This window comes from Zingiber officinale, chromosome 1A (assembly GCF_018446385.1).
Source record: "Zingiber officinale cultivar Zhangliang chromosome 1A, Zo_v1.1, whole genome shotgun sequence".
Classification (NCBI taxonomy): domain Eukaryota; kingdom Viridiplantae; phylum Streptophyta; class Magnoliopsida; order Zingiberales; family Zingiberaceae; genus Zingiber; species Zingiber officinale.
Window position 1 is genome coordinate 121,648,241 of NC_055987.1, and position 21,813 is coordinate 121,670,053.

General features: G+C 39.5%; 2 protein-coding genes, 1 non-coding gene and 1 pseudogene across 3 annotated transcripts; all 4 read right to left on the reverse strand.

Annotated features, from left to right (window-relative positions):
* Positions 1 to 1,154: 1,154 nt before the first annotated feature.
* On the reverse strand, positions 1,155 to 15,856 carry LOC122029695 (T-complex protein 1 subunit zeta 1-like). The gene is made up of 15 exons (XM_042588796.1): positions 15,603 to 15,856; positions 15,460 to 15,523; positions 15,249 to 15,384; positions 14,225 to 14,376; positions 14,083 to 14,130; positions 13,576 to 13,668; positions 5,543 to 5,649; positions 4,816 to 4,930; positions 4,646 to 4,732; positions 2,817 to 3,021; positions 2,636 to 2,730; positions 1,955 to 2,023; positions 1,780 to 1,887; positions 1,575 to 1,693; positions 1,155 to 1,498 (listed from the first exon to the last, which is right to left on the reverse strand). Exons 1-15 carry the CDS (start codon positions 15,734 to 15,736, stop codon positions 1,423 to 1,425), a joined length of 1,608 nt encoding a protein of 535 aa, XP_042444730.1. The 5' UTR covers positions 15,737 to 15,856; the 3' UTR covers positions 1,155 to 1,422.
* Positions 3,612 to 3,804, reverse strand: LOC122039401. The gene has a single exon (XR_006128223.1). It is a non-coding gene; the product is annotated as a U2 spliceosomal RNA (small nuclear RNA).
* On the reverse strand, positions 3,806 to 3,984 carry LOC122039406 (annotated as a pseudogene).
* Positions 15,857 to 16,220: 364 nt separating the features above from the next.
* Positions 16,221 to 21,466, reverse strand: LOC122009603 (cullin-1-like). Its single transcript, XM_042565824.1, has 19 exons — positions 21,240 to 21,466; positions 21,068 to 21,167; positions 20,028 to 20,213; positions 19,839 to 19,886; positions 19,552 to 19,755; positions 19,397 to 19,474; positions 19,099 to 19,188; positions 18,926 to 19,006; positions 18,756 to 18,818; positions 18,440 to 18,475; positions 18,263 to 18,349; positions 18,035 to 18,184; positions 17,875 to 17,930; positions 17,671 to 17,791; positions 17,438 to 17,599; positions 16,996 to 17,139; positions 16,704 to 16,922; positions 16,461 to 16,625; positions 16,221 to 16,377 (listed from the first exon to the last, which is right to left on the reverse strand). Exons 1-19 carry the CDS (start codon positions 21,395 to 21,397, stop codon positions 16,276 to 16,278), a joined length of 2,250 nt encoding a protein of 749 aa, XP_042421758.1. The 5' UTR covers positions 21,398 to 21,466; the 3' UTR covers positions 16,221 to 16,275.
* Between the last annotated feature and the right edge of the window lie 347 nt (positions 21,467 to 21,813).

Below are 21,813 nucleotides of genomic sequence, written 5' to 3' on the forward strand. Positions count from 1 at the left end.
TACACCTGACCAGAGCACAATAGAGAAGAGGATTGAATTTTAGCTATAAGAAAAATCAAATTGCATATGTCTAAGTATCATGAGACTTTCCATATCGGTAGCAAAAAAAGCTTAATAACAGTGGAAAAAGATGTTAGGAGTTTTCTTAACCAACTAGTAGATTAATTCACCTCAAATGAAAATGTCATGACTATCATACTTCTTATAAAGTTGGTAATCATGTGATGTAGTGGTAAAAGAAATGTAAAGGCATACATAATGCAGATGTCCAATATGACGACTAGTTTGAAAGTACTAAAACTCAATTTGTCTGAGAATATGTTGTACATTTTGTCTAGATATCTTTATCTGCACAATTCACTTTTTTTAAATTATCGTATACTACTCAAAAGAAAAAGTGGATATTGAATGAGCGTATTGCTTAATGTATGCAAGAGAAAGGAAGACTAAAGATTGAGACATTTTAGAATGCTCACTTAATATTTGATTCTCAAAGTATGGGTAAGAAGAGTAATAAAGGAAAAGAAAACTAAATTAATTCACGTATTTGATTCTCAAAGTATGGGTAAGAAGAGTAATAAAGGAAAAGAAAACTAAGTTAATTCACGAGTATTGGGAGCTCCTTTTATGTATTTGACATGTTATCGTATTAAAGAATGTCACTTTTATTTACATATAATTGTAAAATAATTGATACACATGTTAAAATATATATATATTTTTTTAAAATAGCAATATATAAAATAATTTGATAAAACATATAACTAACATCTATATTAAAATTTAATTGCGCCTAAAATATAACTTATCATATAATTTATTGTATGTATAATAGATTTAATTGCACCTATGCATCTCACATTAGCATGCTCTCACTTTAAAGATTAGTTGATTCGAATAATTAAATATTTAAATTATAAAAATGATAAAAAAGAAACCTACAACAAAAACTTATTAGTGCTTAAAAAGCAAGGTGGATTCAGACGCTTGATTCATTGAAAGACCTTCAGATCTTTGATATATATGTGTTAAATATCTGTTTTTTTATGACAAAAACTCTTATTGTCTAAATAATAGAAACTAAAAATTTTCATAAAACATCAACAGGTTTCTATATGAAATAGCATACCGAAGCATAGATTGGCATAAAAATGTAGTTTCAAACCCTAAAAGAAGTAATTTTTGAATCTGACAAACTTACACGATTGCAATAATGTGGAGGTTTTCCCCAGGAAAATAAAAAAGGGCAAAATTTGCTCTGAACTAAGCAAAATCTCCGTATCCCTTGGAACTACATGAGCATTAAAAATAACAGAACATGTACTTGAGTCTTGCATATCACTTCACCAATCCACTACAAAACATCTCAAACTTTCTTATGTCAAATTGGTAACTTGCAAATCTGGGGACATCTCAATGGATCTATGTTGGTTTTCGCATGTTTCGGCCAGCACGAATTACTTCATCCACCAGAAGCAATTGGGAAGCAATAACAGGTCTGCAAACAGATTGGAACCAATAACTTAATGGATACTGAAATTAAGAAAGTGTTGTTGAAGTCAACTAATACTTACCCTGAGTTTATGAGCTGACGTTTGACCGAGTAGTTATCAAAGATACCCTCCATCTGTGGATCAACAGGTGTACCGGTATGAAGATTCAAACCGACAATGTTGCCTCTGTCATGCTCACCCTTGAAAACATCACAAGTCAGATTGTGGTTCAAACTTGAATTGTACTGGAATAAAACCAGTGTAGTGTATCACAAGAGGTCTTTACTGTAATAGAAATGATGGCATCTAAGGTATCGTGGCCAGAGTTCTCTGCAAGTGTCTTTGGAACCACGAGAAGGGCATCAGCAAAAGCTTCGACTCCAATTTGTGCACGCTGTGGACAACATTCTGTTAGATGAACATCATGATAGTTGTGTGCCTGACATTTCAGAATAGCTTACCCCTTGAACCGTTTTCTTTATATTGTTGATCAAATGCTGTCTTGCGGCAACCTCAAACGCCCCAGCACCCTGTCAAAATCAAGATAATGAAAATAGCAAAGTATTGGAATTCTTATTTTCTACTCATTTACAGTTGGTTCCGTATTCACCATTTTGAAAATCAATGCAACTGACATCAAAAAGTAATATGCCACACCATTTGTATGACTAGCAATAACATACACAGAAGGATCAAACCCATCATCACATTTCACAGATTAAATATGTTCAAATAATAGAATAAGGATGAGATTCAGGCAGAGGAGTGTAGGTTAAAGAATCTTGTAATAGTTTCAACTTTCCCTAGTTACTGATGATGTTTACATTAAAGTCTTAGGGGGTGCTTGTTTGGGAGGTTTGGAATGGGAATGGAATGAAACATGGTGCTTGGTTTGGGGAAATGATGGTGGGTCCCACGGATTGATTCCTCTAAACATAGGAATGGACCATTACCCATAGGAATGGGTGGTATGGGAATCATTCCCATTTCATTATTATTGATAATCATATCTATTCTCATTCCATTTCCCTTATCCAAACCAAGCACCCCCTTAGTTTTCAGTGCAACTAACTTATTATTAGTCTAGTTTATCTGGGTTCATTTCGTAAATCTCTTTTAAATATAAGACATTTGAATCTTACCAGAACAACAGCTTCATCTTCAATTGTATTCTTGACAGATCTGAGACCATCACGAACAGCATCCTTGATTTGAGCAATGGTATGATCATTTGGTCCTGCAATGAAGATGACAATATCCTTGCCTAATATTACAATTATATACTGTGGACTAATAAAATTGAAATCAAAGTAATTATGCAACCTTTGATCAAGATGGTACAAGAGCGAGGGTTTTTCACATTTTCAACAAAGGTATACTTTTCTTCACCAAGAACATGCTCATAAACAAGCCCAGCCCATCCAAGACAATCAACCGTCAAGTCATCAACAGAATTAACAGCTTCCCCACCACAAGCCAAAACCAGTCTTTGCATATTCCTCCTCTTGGCTCTTCTAAGTGCAATAATCTAAAGATGACCACAAAAAAAAATAAAATAAAATAAAAGTAATGCTCTGTAATGTTTACAAAGTCTGGATAATTAATAGCAATTGACGATGCAAAAACTAGATCATTGTTCTTCATAATGAATTAAGCAAAAAATTATAACTATGGAAAAAAAAAAATCTGCAGCAGCAAAATACACAAATAGAAGAAAAAAATTAGCTAACCAAAAGGTCAAACAGTCAACATCAGTGTACTCATGTTCCTCCTAGTAGAACTTCGAAAATAGAAATTTGTGAAATACATTATAACAAGGTAAATGTTGAATATTTGTCAAAATCCCGCAATTTGCTATATAATCAAAACATTTGGCTAATTGCAGAATATATTGCAACCTTAATCATCTATTCCCACCTCATAATTTTAATATATACTAGTGACTGTGCACACACGCTGCGTGAGCTAAGCCCCTTATATCAGGTGGGCCAATGCAGGTAAAGATTTGGGGAAAAAGAATTGGCCTGTAAAAAATAATTTTAATATTTAAGGATTGCCCTTATTTTTATTTTTTTAGTGAAGTAAGACTCTAATATTTTTATAATTGTATACACCTCTAAGGATTACAAAAAATTGAGGTGGGCCAACTGCGTGGCTCCACCCCTGCTTGCGTGTACAATATAATACATAAACACTTGCGAGTAACATACTCTCTTTTATAAAAAATTAATTTAATTCTTTATATCAGATATTAAACTAATAAGAATAAATACTATACTTAATATTAGCCAATAGACCGTCCATAAATTAGGTAAGGGTGCGTTAGACCCATGCAATAGTGCAATGCTAGGGTGACGCTCGAGAATCCCAGCAACAAGCTACTGTAACTTAGCCAAAAAGCTGAGAAAAGTATGCTTTTGAACAGACTCCTCCTTATAAAAAATTAATTTAATATCATACTTAATCTTAGCCAAAAAGTTGAGAAAAGTATGCTTTTGAACATCACCGACCCAAGGTATTTATAAAATCTTCTATGCTCGTAGTATTGTCAATTCTAAGATATGGGACTAAAGAAAACTCTACATTTCTAATTAATTAATGAGAAAAATTCTTAATAATACGCAATAGTTGAGTCTCGAACTTTAAATCACTGATTGATGCATTTGTGGAAATTACTAATAAATCTTAGAATTATTTTTGGTATAAATAGCAAAAAGGACATTAACGTATTTTCATTTTAGGCTTCACCAAATTTAGTTAGTAAAGGGAAGAGATTCTTAATAAAATAGTAAGATGCAGAAACCCGTAATGCAGTGATTAACCTGATTTCTGTCAGAGTGAAGGTGCAACCTAAACTAGATCATGCAAATAAGCTGTTATAAAATATAATCATCTTCATGAGATAACAAGCATAGCATGTGCAAATATTCAAGACTCAGGTTGCTCAAGAAAAGGAAAATAGAGTTTGCTGGTTCATACTGCATATTTACAATGAATTAAAATGGATGGTAGTAGTTGTTGATAACTTTGTATTGTATGAAGGGCATAAAACAACTCTGATGAATGCAACTAGGAAAGTTGAAAAGTTTCACCCAGATAAAACTTGAAGCGAAAAAAAATAATCATCAATAACTAGAGATGATATGATTTACCCCTGCCCTGGCAAGTAGGTCTAGAGATGGAGGATCAATGCCCTTCTGATTAATCACAAGAAAGTTTTTGTCATTGTCAGAACAGACCTGCATTGGAGAAGGAACTTCAGGAAACAGAAGACATAAGGTAACTGAGATAATTTGACATATTTAGAAAATATTCAATTTGCCTTGTTCTTCAATTCAATGATCTTGTTAACCCGCTCATCAACTTGACGCCGTTCAGCAGCAACCATTTTTTCTCTCTGCTCGGCATTGGAGTAGAAAAAGCCTGCATTTATTTCACTGGAAAGAGAACTCATCAACCACACATATGCAATGACAAGATGAGTTCTTGACTATCAACACTATAATTGTAAATAACAGAATGCCCAACTTGTTGTCGCACAGGTGCATAACATATATCAGAAAGGCATCATTACCACAATGTTTTGATGAACTTTGTACAACACACGAAAGCTGTTAACAAATGATTCAATGAAATTGACTGATAGAATGATCAGAACAAAGTATTAAAACACAACATACTAATCACAACTTGAGTTTCTACAAAGCAACTCACAAAACTATATTCTTTGATTAGACTGTCAAAATTTGTAGATTCTAAGTTCTTCTGAGCAAATAAAACTCAGTTCGCACCCAATAATTTAGAGATGAAGTAATTTTAAAGTTCAATTAGTACAGATTCCTAGTTCTTTTGAGCAATAAAAACTCAGTTTGTACACTCAAAAACTTGGATGTGATGTAATTTTCAGTTTCAAAGTAGCCACGAGAATAAGACAAATGATAACAAATAAAAAATCTACATGTAGCAAAAATGGATTTATCTCATGTACCAGTTCTTATGACTTTCTTTTTCATAAATACTGAATGAAAAACAAACACGTCAAGATTTACCTTTTATCATATTCCAAGGAGACATTGCAAGTCAAGATATAGCAATTTTCTGCCCTCCGCTTCATATCAGGATGTCGAGATCCATGATCAAGGACAAGGCCTTCAACCTTTAAAAGAAGAAAGAATGAGCCAGACAACTAAAGTGAAGCAATTAATTAAAAGCAATCCCTCAGTATAGAGTCGTCAATTCTTGTGTGTCCCTAAGTAGGTAAAACCTTCAACGACCAAGAAATAAATGCAACAGGAGTACCCATGTAAAGATGCTACTTGCCCCTTATAATCTAGCCAAAGAACCAGGGGATCTTGTATATCTTTCTTAACAAGTGTTGTAGCAATATTTGCAGTAATAATTATAAGGAAAGTATCACTCCCATATCCAATATCTCAATTCCAGTTATGGCCACACTTTTTATATTTGCTAATTTGCAAGTTTATTAAAACTCAAAGCCATTTTGTTGAACATATAATTCTTTACCACCAAAAACTGCAAATTCCAAAGAAAAAAAGTCATTTCATGAATTAATGCATCCAAATCCTTAAAAATACAAAGTAAAAGGGTGGACTATGCAATACCACGTTCAATGTCAACAAACAACACAATGTTCTTTAAGATAATGTGCCACAATACATATTGCCCAAGATGCTAGGCACTTACCTAAGTGATTCGAAGTGTGCAAATATAGAACATTCTTAATAAATCTACCATACTATTAATAATATCTAATCTCAGTTAATTAATGCATATTAAAAACTAACAGTTAATAACCTATATCAATATCACCATAAAGCCATGGTTGCCCCAACTATTTTGGGGTTTGCTATATGGCTGTTATACCTCAATTGAATCTATGCAAGGCTATACTACTAGCAATATTCTAAACATTTAAAATTTGTTAAACTCTATCCCTTATACCATTTACCTAACCTATTGCTCACCACTAAACATGTTCATACCATCTCAACCTATTTACTCCTTTTTCTCAACATTTGGAATTGCACCTATTTGCTTTAATAGTACTCACTTTCATTCTATCCCTTTTTAGTAATCTTGCATATCCTTCAGAGGACGCTCACCCTCATAAAATTTAACAATTAATAGTATGAATCTATTACTTGAAAACGTATAGATATATATTGTTAATATATATTAGAAACTTATTTAGAATAGTGGTATCAAACAATTAATATTTATTGATCAATCCATCCAATTCATATTTCCATATACAAAAACCGTCAATCACATAATGAACAACATGTAATATAATAATAACACAATGTGATTGATCCTGTCCGAATGCTGAACCAACGGACGCTGGGCACGTGGCGCTCCCCGGCTGCTGGTGTGGATCTTCGATTGGTTGCACGAAGCTCCGGCGAACCTGCACAGAAATCGGGCCGGGAAGGGGTTCCCGGCGGCGACCCTCCGACGCTCAAGTCAGGCAAGCAAGCAGTGGCAAGTGGCTCTCGAAATATCAGAATGCGTACCTCCGGCGAAGGATGGGGGCCTTTATATAGGGCAGCGGAGAAGCAAGTGCACACACATCGAGGTGTACATGTGTCCGTAGCCCATACCCCAGTAAGGGCTTGTCAGTGAGCTTACCTGACCCATACTGCTACAGTCCCAGCATGTCCTCGATGGGACAGCGGAACCCCCTGTCGCGTGATTTAGAGTATAACCATATCACGAAGCATGTCAGCTGTCAGAAGATGTCCCTTGTCTGTTTCCCCGAACTCCTGCCGAGCACCCGACCAGCCCACGTCTGCCTTCCGTCCGACCGGTCAAATATGATGGTCCACTTGGGAAGTTTTTGGTAATGTGTTTTGTGGCGACCGTTAGCAGTATGTTTCATGCCTTCGGCCGAGCGTGCCGTCCGCTCGGCCCTACGATCTTGCTCAATGAGCGCCGGAACCCCGACTTCCATAGGGGTGCCTTTTGCCATCGGCTAAACACCGGGCGGTCGCCCGGTCGGGTAGACCCCTTTCTCCGGTCGGCCTAGTTGGTCCAACCCTCTTCGATGAACCGCCCGACTCTTTGACTTCCACGTGGCGTTGACCTAGTCCCCTGTTCTTACCGCCGGATCACTTGCCTCCCCTTCAAGTCTAGTCGAAGGAGGCGATTAGTTCGACTGACTGGACTACGAGTCTGGCCGGGCGGCTCCGTCGTGCTAATATCCCCTCGTGGCCGATCGGCCTGCCGCAGAGATGGCCTTGATTCAATGGCATTCGCTGGATCCCCTCGTGTTCTGCGCCAATCTTCGACATTAAAGCGGAGCATGCGTTCGTTAAATGCTTTGAATGGTCGAATGCCACGTGGCGTAATGCCATCATTGTACGGCGACGGTGGCATGATGCTTTGATGTGATCGAAGCGATTCGAAATGGACGGCCCGATGCACGCCTTGATTCCCATGACCTGGATCCGACGGTGGAGGCCGCCCGGCCTCCACCCTATAAATTCTTCGTTTCTTCTCTTTCTCTTATCTGCCTTTGCGATTTCAACCCTTGCCCCCAGCGTTTTAGAGCTCCGACGGTTGCGTTCTCCTGCTTCCGGCGATCTCCGGTGTCTCCCTTCGATCTTCCTTCTTTTTCGTAAGGTTCTCCTCCTGCCTTTCTTGTTTCCGGTGCTTTCTTTACATTTCTTTCTCCCGTTTTTGCTCCCGGATACTGTTCCGGCGATCTCTTCTTGTTTCTGTCTGTCCTCTTTCCTGGCCTCCTTCGCTCGGCCAATGGCTAGTTCCTCGCACCCTGAAGACCAATCCCTCGGCCCATGGTACACCACCATGCAGTCCCGATTCGACCAGCGTGATTTTGATATCCTGACAGACAATTTCGAAATCCCCGAAGATTTTGAACTTCTTTTGGCCGGTCCTTTCGCTCGGCCGCACAGGCCGCCGTGCGGAGCCTTCTGTGTCTTCCGCGACCAATTTACCGCCGGTCTGCGGTTCCCTGTACATCCTTTCATCCTAGATGTTTGTAATTATTTCGATGTGCCGCTCGGCAGTCTAGTACCCAACACCTTTCGTCTCCTTTGCGGTGTTGTTGTTTTGTTCAAGATTCACAACATCCCCCTCCGACCAGAGGTTTGCTTTTATTTCTACTACCCTAAGCAAGCCGAGCCGGGCACCTTCATGTTCCAAGCTCGACCCGGCTTAGTCTTCTTCAACAAGCTATCTACTTCCAATAAACATTGGAAGGATTATTTTTTCTACATCCGTATGCCCGATCGGGCCAACATCCCGACCCAGTGGCAGGTCAGCCTACCCCCCACTCCCGAGTTGAAGAAGTTCAAGACCCGACCGGACTATCTCTACGCTGCAAATATACTAGCCGGTCTGCGACTTGACATCAACAAGCTTCTTCACGAAGGAGTGATGTACATCTTCGGCCTGAGTCCCATACGGACTCCTCTTCCGACCGGCTTCGGTAAGAACTTTGCTTGGGCATTTGCTTTAATTGCTAATTGATTTCTTTTCTTTCCCTTGCAGCGGATATCGTCATGGATTCGGTGATGGCCGGCGTTTTCAAGAGGAAGGCGGTAGCTCTGGACGCCGCGGCGGCCAGAGAAATGGAAGCGTTGGGTATCCAGCCGGTCGGATCCCACGAAGGAGAGAGCGGGACTCAAGCTGAGTCGGCCGCTCCAGCTTCTCAGCAAAACGTGGCCAGCGGAGCCACCCCCCTGGAGAACCAACTGCCCCCGAGGAAGGTTCCGCTCGGGAGGAGGAGCAATCTCTGCAAAAGAGGCACCGAGTGGAGACTCCACTGCGCTCGGCTACCTCCGCGGTCCAACCCTCCGACCGAGCCACCGCAGTCGCTCGAGGCAAGGCGCCAGAGGTCGAAGCCATTTCGTCCGACCGGACGCCTTCTGACTGGGACGAGCCAGCTGCTCCAGTTGAGGCTACTCCAATCAGCACCCTTCCGCCCGCTCGTCACTCAGTCCAGCGCTCGACCATTCATTCCCAGTTTTCTGCGCCGGCTTCTGATCCCCTTCCGACCGCCGGTCGAACGACCCCCGGTCATGGCCGCACGATTCGGGTCACTCTTCATCTCCCGACTGAAGAGCTGCTTCCAGAGGCCGACCGCCCAACCGCGCCCGAGCACACCATCACCTTGAAAGGGCCCCTAGCTGAGATGTGGGCCGATGCTCGGGCACGCACAGCGCTGATCCCCCTCCGAAACTTGGCCAATAGCCACATGCGGGAGGCCACGGGGGTAAGTTCACTCTATTGGAAGTTTTGTATGCATTATTTCCGATCGGCCGATAACAACTCTAATTTTCTTTTGCCAGAGATGGATGGAGGAGATTGCAGTCTCCAACCGCCTAGCCTTAGTGGATGAAGAGCTGCGACAACTGAATGCAGCAGTTGGTCCGTCCGGCCCTCAGGGCCCTTTATATTCCGAGCTGCAAAAGGAGCTGAAGAAAACTCAAAATCTGCTGGCGGCCGAGCAGAAGAAGACAGCCGATCAGGCCCACGCCTTGGCCGAGTCCGAGCGACAAGTCAAGTCGCTCGACACAAAAATAACCTTGGCCACCACTCGGAAAAATACAGCTATCTCCGATCTGGAGAAAAAGAACGTGGAGGCTCGGGGCCTGGAGCTGAAGATAAAGGAGTTGACAGAGCAGCTCGACAGGGAGAAGGCGGGCCGCTCGGCCGACGCGGAAAAGCTTCAGAATCTGAACGAGGCCCTCACTGGCTCCCAGGCGGCTTTCAAAGAATATCAAGATGCCGAGCCGAGTCGAGTCGCTGCCTTGAGACAGGGCTACATCCGCTCGCCCGAATTCTCGGAGAAAATTTGTGAGCGGATGTACACAGTCTTCGACTTGGCTATGACAGCTACCATGACATATTTGAAGTCCAAGGGCCTTCTTCCAGAGTCCACTAATATTCCGGCCGGCGATCAGGTGGCGCTTCTGGATAACATCCCCAAGACCCTCTACGATTATATCGAGTAACTTTTGTAATTCGGCCACTCGGCTAGATATGATCCCTTTTGTACTTAGGCCGCCCGGCCTAAAGTTTTAATTTTAATGCAATGCTTTCCTTGTATTTGCTGTCTTTTTCCCTAACCAAAATGTGTGCTTATCCGCTCGCCCATTATTACTTCTCGTGCTCCCCAAAAGGAATTTTAACAAAGTAATCGTCGTGATCTCCCCGCTCGGCGAAATATACCGTGTTCTTTGATGATAGAGCTCGTTTACCAAATGCCAAGTACTTTTGGATACTGGGCCAATCGGAGCGTAGAGACGATCGAACGGTATCGAAATCGCGTGCTTCGGGACATTGGTCGTACTTTTTATTGCTTTAATCCGCTCGGATCGTTTATAGACGCCGGCTCGTCTCTCGATATTTAACGTCGGAGCTCGACGGTCTTCCGCTCGGACGTTTATAGACGCCGGCTCGTCTCTCGATATTTAACGTCGGAGCTCGACGGTCTTCCGCTCGGACGTTTATAGACGCCGGCTCGTCTCTCGATATTTAACGTCGGAGCTCGACGGTCTTCCGCTCGGACGTTTATAGACGTCGGCTCGTCTCTCGATATTTAACGTCGGAGCTCGACGGCCTTAAAGGCTAATTTTAATGAAGCCGCTCGGCGAACACATTAGTCATCCTTTGATGTATATAAATTTACATTTAGCGCACCTTTCACCCAGCTAGGATAACGTACTCCCGGCCGAACGGCTTGGGGTCTTCTTCGTCGAGCGCTTGGCTCGGATAACATACTCCCGGCCGAACGGCTCGGGGTCTTCTTCGTCGAGCACTTGGCTCGGATAACATACTCCCGGTCGAACGGCTCAGGGTCTTCTTTGTCGAGCGCTGGGCTCAGATACTGTACTCCCGGCCGAACGGCTAGGGGCCTTCATTGTCGAGCCTTTGGCTCGGATACTATACCTCCGGCCGAACGGCTCGGGGCCTTCATTATCGAGCCTTTGGCTCGGATACTATACCTCCGGCCGAACGGCTCGGGGCCTTCGTTATCGAGCCTTTGGCTCCGATGATATACGCCCGGCCGAACAGCACGGGCCTTCTTTCGGAAAATTACGATGAATTCTATGCCCGAAAGAAACTATCTGAAAAACTAACCTGCCGATCAGCATAAGATCTGACTCAATTTCTCAACTCCCGAATACTCGTGGAGTGAGGTGGATACAATGTACTCGTCGAAATTTATCAAGGCCAGGAGGATGGCGAAACTTCCCGGTCGATCCTCCATGGCCGCTCGGCCCCCCAGAGGTGGAGGCGGCCTGCTGCGTTATCCTTTTACTTGAGCCTTCTGCTCCTGTTGCTCCACGAGCCTAGCTACTCTTGCCTCTATCAGAGCGTCGAGTTTCTCCATGGAGAGCATCACCATGTGTGGTCGTCCAGCCTCGTCCATTGCTTCCGTTCGGATGCAGGAGCGTTCCCACAGACGGCGCCAATTTGATCCTGTCCGAATGCTGAACCAACGGACGCTGGGCACGTGGCGCTCCCCGGCTGTTGGTGTGGATCTTCGATTGGTTGCACGAAGCTCCGGCGAACCTGCACAGAAGTCGGGCCGGGAAGGGGTTCCCGACGGCGACCCTCCGACGCTCAAGTCAGGCAAGCAAGCAGTGGCAAGTGGCTCTCGAAATATCAGAATGCGTACCTCCGGCGAAGGATGGGGGCCTTTATATAGGGCAGCGGAGAAGCAAGTGCACACACACCGAGATGTACACGTGTCCGTAGCCCATACCCCAGTAAGGGCTTGTCAGTGAGCTTACCTGACCCATACTGCTACAGTCCCAACATGTCCTCGATGGGACAGCGGAACCCCCTGTCGCGTGATTTGGAGTATAACCATATCACGAAGCATGCCAGCTGTCAGAAGATGTCCCTTGTCTGTTTCCCCGAACTCCTGCCAGGCACCCGACCGGCCCACGTCCGCCTTCCGTCCGACCGGTCAAATATGATGGTCCACTTGGGAAGTTTTTGGTAATGTGTTTTGTGGCGACCGTTAGCAGTATGTTTCATGCCTTCGGCCGAGCGTGCCGTCCGCTCGGCCCTACAATCTTGCTTAATGAGCGCCGGAACCCCGACTTCCATAGGGGTGCCTTTTGCCATCGGCTAAACACCGGGCGGCCGCCCGGTCGGGTAGACCCCTTTCTCCGGTCGGCCTGGTTGGTCCGACCCTCTTCGATGAACCGCCCGGCTCTTTGACTTCCACGTGGCGTTGACCTGGTCCCCTGTTCTTACCGCCGGATCAGTGATAATGTAGAATAAGTGATATTTATAAATAGCATGCATAAAATTAATATCTAAAGTATTTATTTATTATAACAGAAATGTTTAGGATAACATTTGCAATTTACATACTACAATATCAAAAAGCTTAGTTTAATTTTTCAAAATCACAATAATTAAAGATATCATCAAGATAAAATCTTGATCATCAAAGGAACCAAGTCATTTGTTCCTTTTCACTGAATATGTGTTCGCCATTTGTTTCTTTGGTCCTAGCCTGCAATAATGTCTGCTAAGCTCTCCTAGGTGTTCAACACGCCTTAGAATATCATATACGCAATGAATTCCATTTTCTAAAACATCATTTCTTTTAAAACAATGGTAACTTGTCTTGCAATCAATCATTATATTTATTTGGGCAATTAATTTCTAATGTTGACTGAGCTACCCAACAATTTTCATGTAACAAAGCTTTTCTCGGAGAGATAACTAGCTACAATGATCATAACCAGAACAATGTGTAACTCACTAAAGTGTGCAGGATAATTTGAAAACAAAAATTTTGCACCAGAAAGGAGTAAATTTTTTTCCTAAGAAGAGGAGCCTGATGGTTTGTACTGAAGTTAGTGTGATGTTAAGTGGATTTTTTTATATATTCCACAAGAATTTTTTTTCCTTTTCTTTACCAAGCAGTGTATCACCTAGAAGCAAGCACTTGAACAGGAAGCGTCTATCTGGCTAGGTGTTGACGCACTTGAGCCTCACCTCATTTGGGCGCCTATGCAAACAATCTACAGACTTTTAACAACACTAGAGTAACAATCACAAGAAAACATACCAAGCGCGTGTCAACATCGAATTTATGGCGCATATGCATTATCTCGACCATGAAAAGATCAATTGGCTCATCTGGTTTTCGTATGCAGAGTACCTGTTAATGTAAAAAAAATGAATGTTGGTAAATATGACAGTAACTAAGACCGAGATTACAAACATCAAGTGCATGCCATGAAATGTTAGCAAATAAGACTCCAAGAAATGGTACAATGATCAAATTTTCATGAATAAGTGTGTAGCATAGAGCAGAGGTTTTCAGCTTAAGAACCAAGAACGATTTTGATAAACAGATTCCAAATAAAGACAAGAATCAAACAGAAATTCATCCAGGTGATACCGATGCGTTTCAACAAAATGGAGCTGATAATTTTCCTCAATCAATAAAAAAAATCAATTGAGATTTGCAGTCAGTCTGGAGCTTTATCACAATTGAAGTGCTTTATTCACACTTAATCCATAGGCATTAAAGCAGATCAATAAAAAATTGTGCAAATAAAAATAAACTTACTGCATCAACAACAACGTCGGTCAGTTGGTCAGCTAGCGATTCATATAACTACGGCAAAAGAAAATTCAAACAGCATTAAGAGAAACTCATAGAAACAATGACCTTATAAACTATTTTATAAAAAAATATATATATAGTTTACCTTTGTCCTAAGTGTTGTCCTTGCTACCATTTTCAATATCTCCTTGTCAGGTGAGTCACCCATCACGGCAGGTGTCTTAAACTTCTCTAGAAACTCTAGAGTAGCCCGCTTGGCAATTTCAAAACCATCTACCAACACTCTTGGATGCATTCCTGAAAAGATGAAATTTTGATATTATTCAACATTTAAAATAATGAATAAGAGTTTCTATATAATGAGATATAATCTTCGTAAACACTAAAATAAGTAGCTAAAAGGGCATTGCCTATACAGGCAATTGCTCTAACAAACACCAAAACAACTAATTGCTTTAATTTTCACGAGTGTTAAATTTCCAAAATGTTAATAAAATAAATGGTTATCATAAATGTAAAAGTCACATCTTGCTTATTTAACTCCATGGTGAGTTCAACCATAAGAATATTAACAGCTACTGATCCTCTTTTGAATGCCTACTGATTATAATCACACATTACAACCATCTAACTCTTTCAAGTTCAAACTCACTCTTGTTTGGCAACCCTAAAACCACAAGCCATGGAATGAAGAATGTAACATATTGTCAAATCCTTGCATCTGAGTAACTTATACTCCACTATAATGATACAACTAATGTCAAGTTCTACGTGTGATCCCTTTAGACAATGTCACATAATGCATGTGGATAAGTACACAAGTAAAAAAGACTATTATAGTGAAAACTCTAAGACAACAAAAACCAACTATCCATTATTTCATTTGTGGAAAAGTTCTTGGCAAGAGTTATGATTAGTAGGATGTATAGATAGTTTATGGAAAAAATCAACCTTACTAATAATCTTTGAGGATGGAGCCACAGAATTAGAATCTACACTCTATAGTACTACAACTCAGTTTAAGGCAAATCAAGCATGCACTAAAACCTCAAACTAACATTAAGGCATTGATTGCATTGGCCAGGCTAAAAATCTCATGAAGGACAAACAAAAACCAAAAATGGTGAGATCATCAGGGAATGTAATTTAAAAAATCAATCAGGAAATACCTTCACCGATTTTCTGTTCTGACTGCTTCATCAACTCCCCAATGAAGAGAACAGTGGAGGTTGTGCCATCACCACTAGTGTCATCCTGCGCGACTGCAGTCCTTGCGATCATAATCGCTGTAGGGTTTTGGATTTGCTGCAGATCCAACAAAATGCTGAGAAAGACCAAACCATTTATTGGATTTAAAGACTTAAAATCCAGTCCCCTTACCATCTCTTTCAAGAGAGTGTTCCCATCTTTTGTAAGCTTGATGTCCCCAGCCCCTCCGACAAGCCTGCACGTGAAATTAAATACTTGGCGCAGGGAGAGGAGGAGGATGCGCATAATAAAGAATAAAACAGAGAGAAAATTACATTTTGATGGTGCCCTTGGGTCCGAGATTCGTTTTTAGCACATCCTGAAGGCCCTTGGCAGCGTTAATGTTCATGTGGAGTGCCGCCGACTTGTTCAGCACCTCAGCTTGAGGATTCAACACCCGGAGCGACATCTTCCCGAGCTTCCAGCGGGGACGACCTAGCAGATCGCAGCGACGGCGACGAGGTGGAGTAGGGTTTTAAACGTGTACGAAGAAAGTGGGACTGGGAATGGAGTCGATGAGAAGAAGGCCGAGTTATGTGTAATGTGATATAATTATATATCTTACAGTTGGGCCGAGCTTCTCGACTAGGCCCGTTATCGAAGAGCTGTTTGAAAGGGTGAAAGCCTGTTTGGAATTCAAATTTTTTTAAAATTCTTCTAAAGTTTTTTTTTTAAAAAAAAATCACGTGTGTTTCATCAATCAAGTGGAGTTTGTTTGACCGTGTTTATGGTGAAGGAACATTTGACCACGCTTGAGTATGAAATTTTATATACAATTGTCAAAATAAAATAGAATAAAAGAAATTCAATTTATTATTAACCAGTGTATAAATATACAGGAGCCTAAAATCATACAACAGGATGACTTTGAAGGTGACTGGAATGCGCTAATATTGACAAAACCTGAGAAGGGGAATGCTTATTTTCACCAACCAATAATTAGATCGATCAAGTAATGTATCTGTACAGATTCAGGTTTTCCGAGTCTCTCTCTAGATATTCTCTATTTATCAAATCTTCAATACGCTTCTTAATTAGTTTCAAGTCAGGCTGCAAAAATATGAAATGATGAACAAATTAAAATAACTAAAATTATCAAAAACAATAATTTTTGTTAGGTGTATGTTCTTTACCTTGAACACTTTAAGTTGTTCGACACATTCTGTAATCAACTGTTGATGATTCAATACTTTCCGGCTTTTCATAATGCGAATCAGGCAAGCATCAACAACATATTTTCTATCCTTATCCACCACTTCAAGTATTTTCTTTTTTTCATCCACAATTGGAAGGGGTATCTGAGAAGTCAAATAAAAATGAATAATGAAAAAAGTTAAAAACAATAGCCTAACTTCTATGTTGTAAAAAGCATATACCCTGATCCTTCTCATTTTGTTGGTGAATTTTGAATTGAACGCAAAGACGTCATCTGAAGAAATAGAATTTATATTTGGTTCTTTATTCAGAATTTTATACTTCAAGCAACAAAGGGATTGAAGCAATCTGACTACATCATCATCGGCTAAATTAAGTTGAGACATGATCTCTGAGTAGCTTAATCGATCTGAGTCATTAAAGAGCAGAAGAACTGCAGCCTATAAACAACTCAATGTTTTCAGTTAACATACATTTTTATTTTGCATAGATGAAAAAGGATTTAATAAATACCTGATATGTTGTCACAATAAGCTCTATAGTTTGCAATTCGAACTTGGCTGTAATATTGCATGTCCCCAAAGAATATATCCATGTGAGCTTTCTGCTGTTTGTTTTTGTCGGATAGAACTCCTTGAAAGCTTGTATACATTTAGTCTGAAAGCAAAAATTCTTTAGAAATCTAAAAAATACAAAGCATGACCCTTTTGACATATCAAGTTCTTAATTTTTGTAGTAATGCACAAATCATGAATCTAAGAGATTCAACTTTGTTGATTAGAGAAATTTTCAGTTCAACTAGATCTGAACCCCTTCTGGATACCCTTTTGCGGCCACGTAAAATAACTAAATAATTGAAGTTTTATCATCGTCAAGTGTGTAGGCCAATCATTATGTTACCATAAATTCTAATAAAATTTAAACAAAGGTAAAAGTAGAAAATGAATTTGCTAACCATTTCAAAAGGAAGGTGGAAATCAGATGATCTATAAGATGGCCAGAATCCAGTTGTCAAAACAGTAACTGATAAATCTATCCCTGGATTTGTATGTGGATTATATTGAAGATATTCCTTAAAATCAGCTTGTGTTTCTCTAGTGAGGATCATATCAGTTACCTGAAAAATAAACCAAACATGTTTAGTTATTAATTCAAATGCAACGACACTTGAGATGTAGGTATACGAACCATTCCCTCCAACTTTGAGGTAAAATGTGCACCATTTTGCTGCTTTAGTTTTGTTAAGATGCTTCTCTCATGGTCCTCATTAGCACTTTTGTCGAATAACAACCTCCTAGCAAGCTTTTTCCTACAAACATATGTCCACATAAATGACGATAAATAACAGCAAATACAGTGATGAAAATTAATAGACAGTTGAGGTTATTTCACCTATAGAACTCAACAAATAAATCTTTGTCATAGATATAACCAAGCAAATTCACAGCCTGCAAATATAGGAGACTGGTTCAGTTATGTCAAGTCCAAAATGCAGAGGTCAACAGCAAAGTGACAAAGTGAGAAGAACATAATTACACAAACAAGCATGTACCTTTTCAAGTATTTGTTCAATTGCTTCATCACTATATTTCTCACTTCCACCCTTCTTAAGAATATTATCACAATAGTTAACCAGTAACTCAGCAGTCGAGCTACCAGCAACAGTCTTATTGAGAAAAATCTCAAATGCCTCTTTGAGTCCCTAAAGGGCATACAAAGATTTAGCAAGGAAAAAAGACAAATAATATTCAAGTAACACGCCATATTGACATAGCCAAACCTTATGGAAAAGGGTATGATTTTGGAAACAATCATTCACGAGTGGCATGTTCTTGTCATGAAGTTCAATAACTTCCCTAACAAAAGTCTGAAAACAAGCAAGAGTAAGTAAGGTTCACAAGCAACAGCCAATCAAATAGAGAGCAACAATAGTCATACTAAGGTGCTCGAGCTTTACCTGTTCTTGCAAGCCAACAACAACCCTTTTCTCTGCCTGAAAATTTTCCAGTAAAAACAACATAAAGAAAATGTACATCCAAATAAACAAACAAAACAAAGATTAACCAGCACAAATAAGAATGAAGACCAGGAAAGATAATAGCACCTACTTGGGCAAACCAAACATATGAACACAAAATCAAACAATGTTGGCAACAGAAGTACAGGACCAAAAGTATGACTTGTGAAAGGAAAGCTAATGTAACACCTTGATGTGACCAAAGAGTGCTGACAAATAAACAAGGGTATTGTCTAAGAAGATAATTGATAGTTACCTCCTTATTACTTGCAACATCATCTGCTTTTTTAACTAAAGTGGTACCCTGAACAGTCACATGCTGCACAATAATGTTAGTTTAGAAAAATAGTGACAATCAAAACCCAAACTATGTGAGTTAATTTTGTAGTAGAAAATTAATATTGTTGCAACTGCTAATTTCAGAACCTTCTTATAAATTTGAGAGATACGACATAGACTGTCGTCTATCTTTGAAAAAAGCTTGTACATCCGTGAGAGATCATCCACCTGAAGTGTCAATTAAACATAAGGATTTTATAACATGATTAGATGTCATAGGAAAAAATCTCTAATTGATAGCACCAACAAGAAAATTGTACCTTGTGTTCTTGAATTAAGACACAGCAACCAGACTTTTCATTTTCCAAAAGTTGGCTTGAATAAACACATAGAACCTCATGACGCACTTGCTACAAGTAATGAAAATTCAACAAAACATTAAAAAATATGAAACGAACATAATGAAGATTAGTTACATTTCTATTTCCTCAGTATTATCCTTGAGGTGTACAAATGTATCCACGATTTCAAAATTCTCTCCTTTTGAGCTCTAAGGAAAGATCATTTGGGAAGAAATAAATCAGTTCCTGGTGGATCTTCTAAGAAAGCGTACTATACCTCTATCAATTTTGGTTCGCTAGTAACATGCAAATAATGAACGACCCTATCCTTCTCCCTCCTTAAGCACTCCTCAACCTAGTAAAAAAAAATAAGAATGACCAAACATTCAATCGGAGAAATGAATGCTTCATAAAGATATGTATGTGAAGCACCTTTAACATGTAATCTGGGAATGATTCGACGAGAATCCAATTTGAAGCTTTTCTAGAGTAATAGGCTGCTGTTTCTTTAAGCATTTCTTCTTCAAAATCATTTTTATAATAATTCATCTTGCCCATTCCAATTTCAACAAAAATTTCAATAACATTCTTCAACAGACCCCTATCAATTTGTTCACCACAGCGCTCTTGATCAATCTGTTTAGAAGGCAGAGAACGACAAACATTATCTAATACATGTTGAATATGAAAAATGGATTAAAGAAATAGGATCAAGTTACCAAAGAAATGGCAGCATCTTTAACTTTTCCTTTAGTCTTCTTATAAACCTATAACAGAAAAGGGAAAATTGGATCTTAACTATAGCTGTACCATAAACTAAAGATACATGGACAAAAATACTTGAGCAGAGATCTGAATTGCATACTATTGATTAGGGATAACAACGAACAAGGAGGATGGCAATGTACCTGGTCTCGAAAACTTGTAAATGCAACTTCATCAAGTGATGGAAGTGAGTTCCGCTTGATGAAAAAGCGACTAAGGTACGAAAAAAAACGTGAAAGCCATTTGGTCATAACTTTATGATTTGACCATCTTATGACCAGTTCCCTTAACAAAAACTCATCATGCTTGTCCTTCAAAGAGGGCAATACCTGAGCAAAAAAAAGGAAACACTATCAGATTACAAGAATACTTTTTTATTTCCAAGTTATACAAAAGGAAGTATGACCATGTGATTGAAGAAGTTTCATAATTTATATAAACAATAATTTATAGATCTGTAGTTTACACTCCTAATCTATTTTATTTCTAACAAATAGTAAAAGAGGTGCCTCAGCAAAAAATTTGACAGAGCAAATGTTATACCATCTTTGTTAATATTAACGGTCTTTTTTCCTCATATATCTTTTTGGTTACACGACATTCACAATTTATTCTTGCTGTTGAATTTAGCATTTAGTCTAATGTTGTCGCAAGCAGGTATGAGGTACAAGGGGATTTCTTCCATTGCTTATACAATTGATAATTTTGGATTATGTGAATACAAAGTGAACATTTTTTTCTCTTGTGTGAAGACATAATTGTTTTACTATTACCTAGAGTTAACATGAGTTCTAGGAACCACTATGTATACAGAGTTTTATTTTTTTGGGTTAGCTGTATCAAGTCACATTAACCTGTCATTATTAGATGGATAATTACACAAAAAACTGTTGCAGTAATCACTTTGCCACATCTTTCTATATTCGCACATGGTACTTAGTGCTTGTTTTAATCATGGTGAATGCAGATTCTTCCGAAATTAGACATTATTTAAAAGGAAGCAGTCAGGCGAAGGCATATAGTTCACAACTCTTGCTATCATAATTTTTTTCTGATAAATTCGAGCAGCTTATCAATTGGCTGGCCCTATAGCTACTTGACTAAAGATAATAAGAAAAACACAGTCGAGCCTTTCCAAGGACACTTGCAAAATTAATATGGAATCAGAACAAAGGAAACATACCACGGAAGTTATGTACTCCTTGATCACTTCCTTGTACTTTATGTACATTTTTTCCGTGTAATCGTACTGAGAACTTTGGATACACATATTGTGGATTGTTCTGTCTCGCACAAGAGATTGGATTAGCCAAAACAAAGCAGGAGAAACATCAAAAATCACGAAGAAATATTACGTGTAGATCTTCATGTATTCCTCGGATGTGAAAGGTGGTTCGGGAAGCCCTTCCAAGATCCTCTTCATCTTGGTGACGCCTTGCTCGATGACCTCCCACCCTTCGCCGAAAAGGATCGGCTTCGGCTTCTTATTACGCACCGCCCTTTTCCTCTTCATACCTTCTGGATCTAGCGCGGGAACTAAAGAAAAAAAAACCTAGCGAGGGATCGCGACAACCAAAAAACGAAGAGTGGGAACTCTCTCCGTCGACAGGGTTTTATATAGAGAAGTTTGCTGCGTTCCGTTAGGAATTTTAAAACAAGACATTTTCATTTATTTCTTATTTTGGAAAAAAAATTATAGAAACAGATATTTACGCAATACTTTTTTTTTTATGTTCCTTATAAATTTGTATACAAAATCCTTTCGTATTTTAATCATGAAAATAATTTTAGATAGGATATTTTTTTATCTATGCTTATAAGTTTAATTATATAATTTTAATTGTCTTGCTTAGGATTAAAGAAAATAAGTTTGATTAATACAACCGGGTCAAACTTATTAATCATGTCTTTGTTTGGTTATATAAGGAA

Excerpts from the sequence above, each read along its gene's own strand:
- LOC122029695 (XM_042588796.1), bottom strand. The coding sequence starts at position 15,736 with ATGTCGCTCCGGGTGTTGAATCCTCAAGCTGAGGTGCTGAACAAGTCG. Across the intron at positions 5,650-13,575 it reads TCGATGTTGACACGCGCTTG|GTTGAAGGCCTTGTCCTTGA; the intron begins GTATGTTTTCTT and ends CTTCTTTTAAAG. Across the intron at positions 1,499-1,574 it reads CGTCAGCTCATAAACTCAGG|ACCTGTTATTGCTTCCCAAT; the intron begins GTAAGTATTAGT and ends ATCTGTTTGCAG.
- LOC122009603 (XM_042565824.1), bottom strand. The coding sequence starts at position 21,397 with ATGAAGAGGAAAAGGGCGGTGCGTAATAAGAAGCCGAAGCCGATCCTT. Across the intron at positions 19,887-20,027 it reads TTACAAGTTTTCGAGACCAG|GTTTATAAGAAGACTAAAGG; the intron begins GTACATTGCCAT and ends TTTCTGTTATAG. Across the intron at positions 19,756-19,838 it reads AAGATGCTGCCATTTCTTTG|ATTGATCAAGAGCGCTGTGG; the intron begins GTAACTTGATCC and ends CCTTCTAAACAG.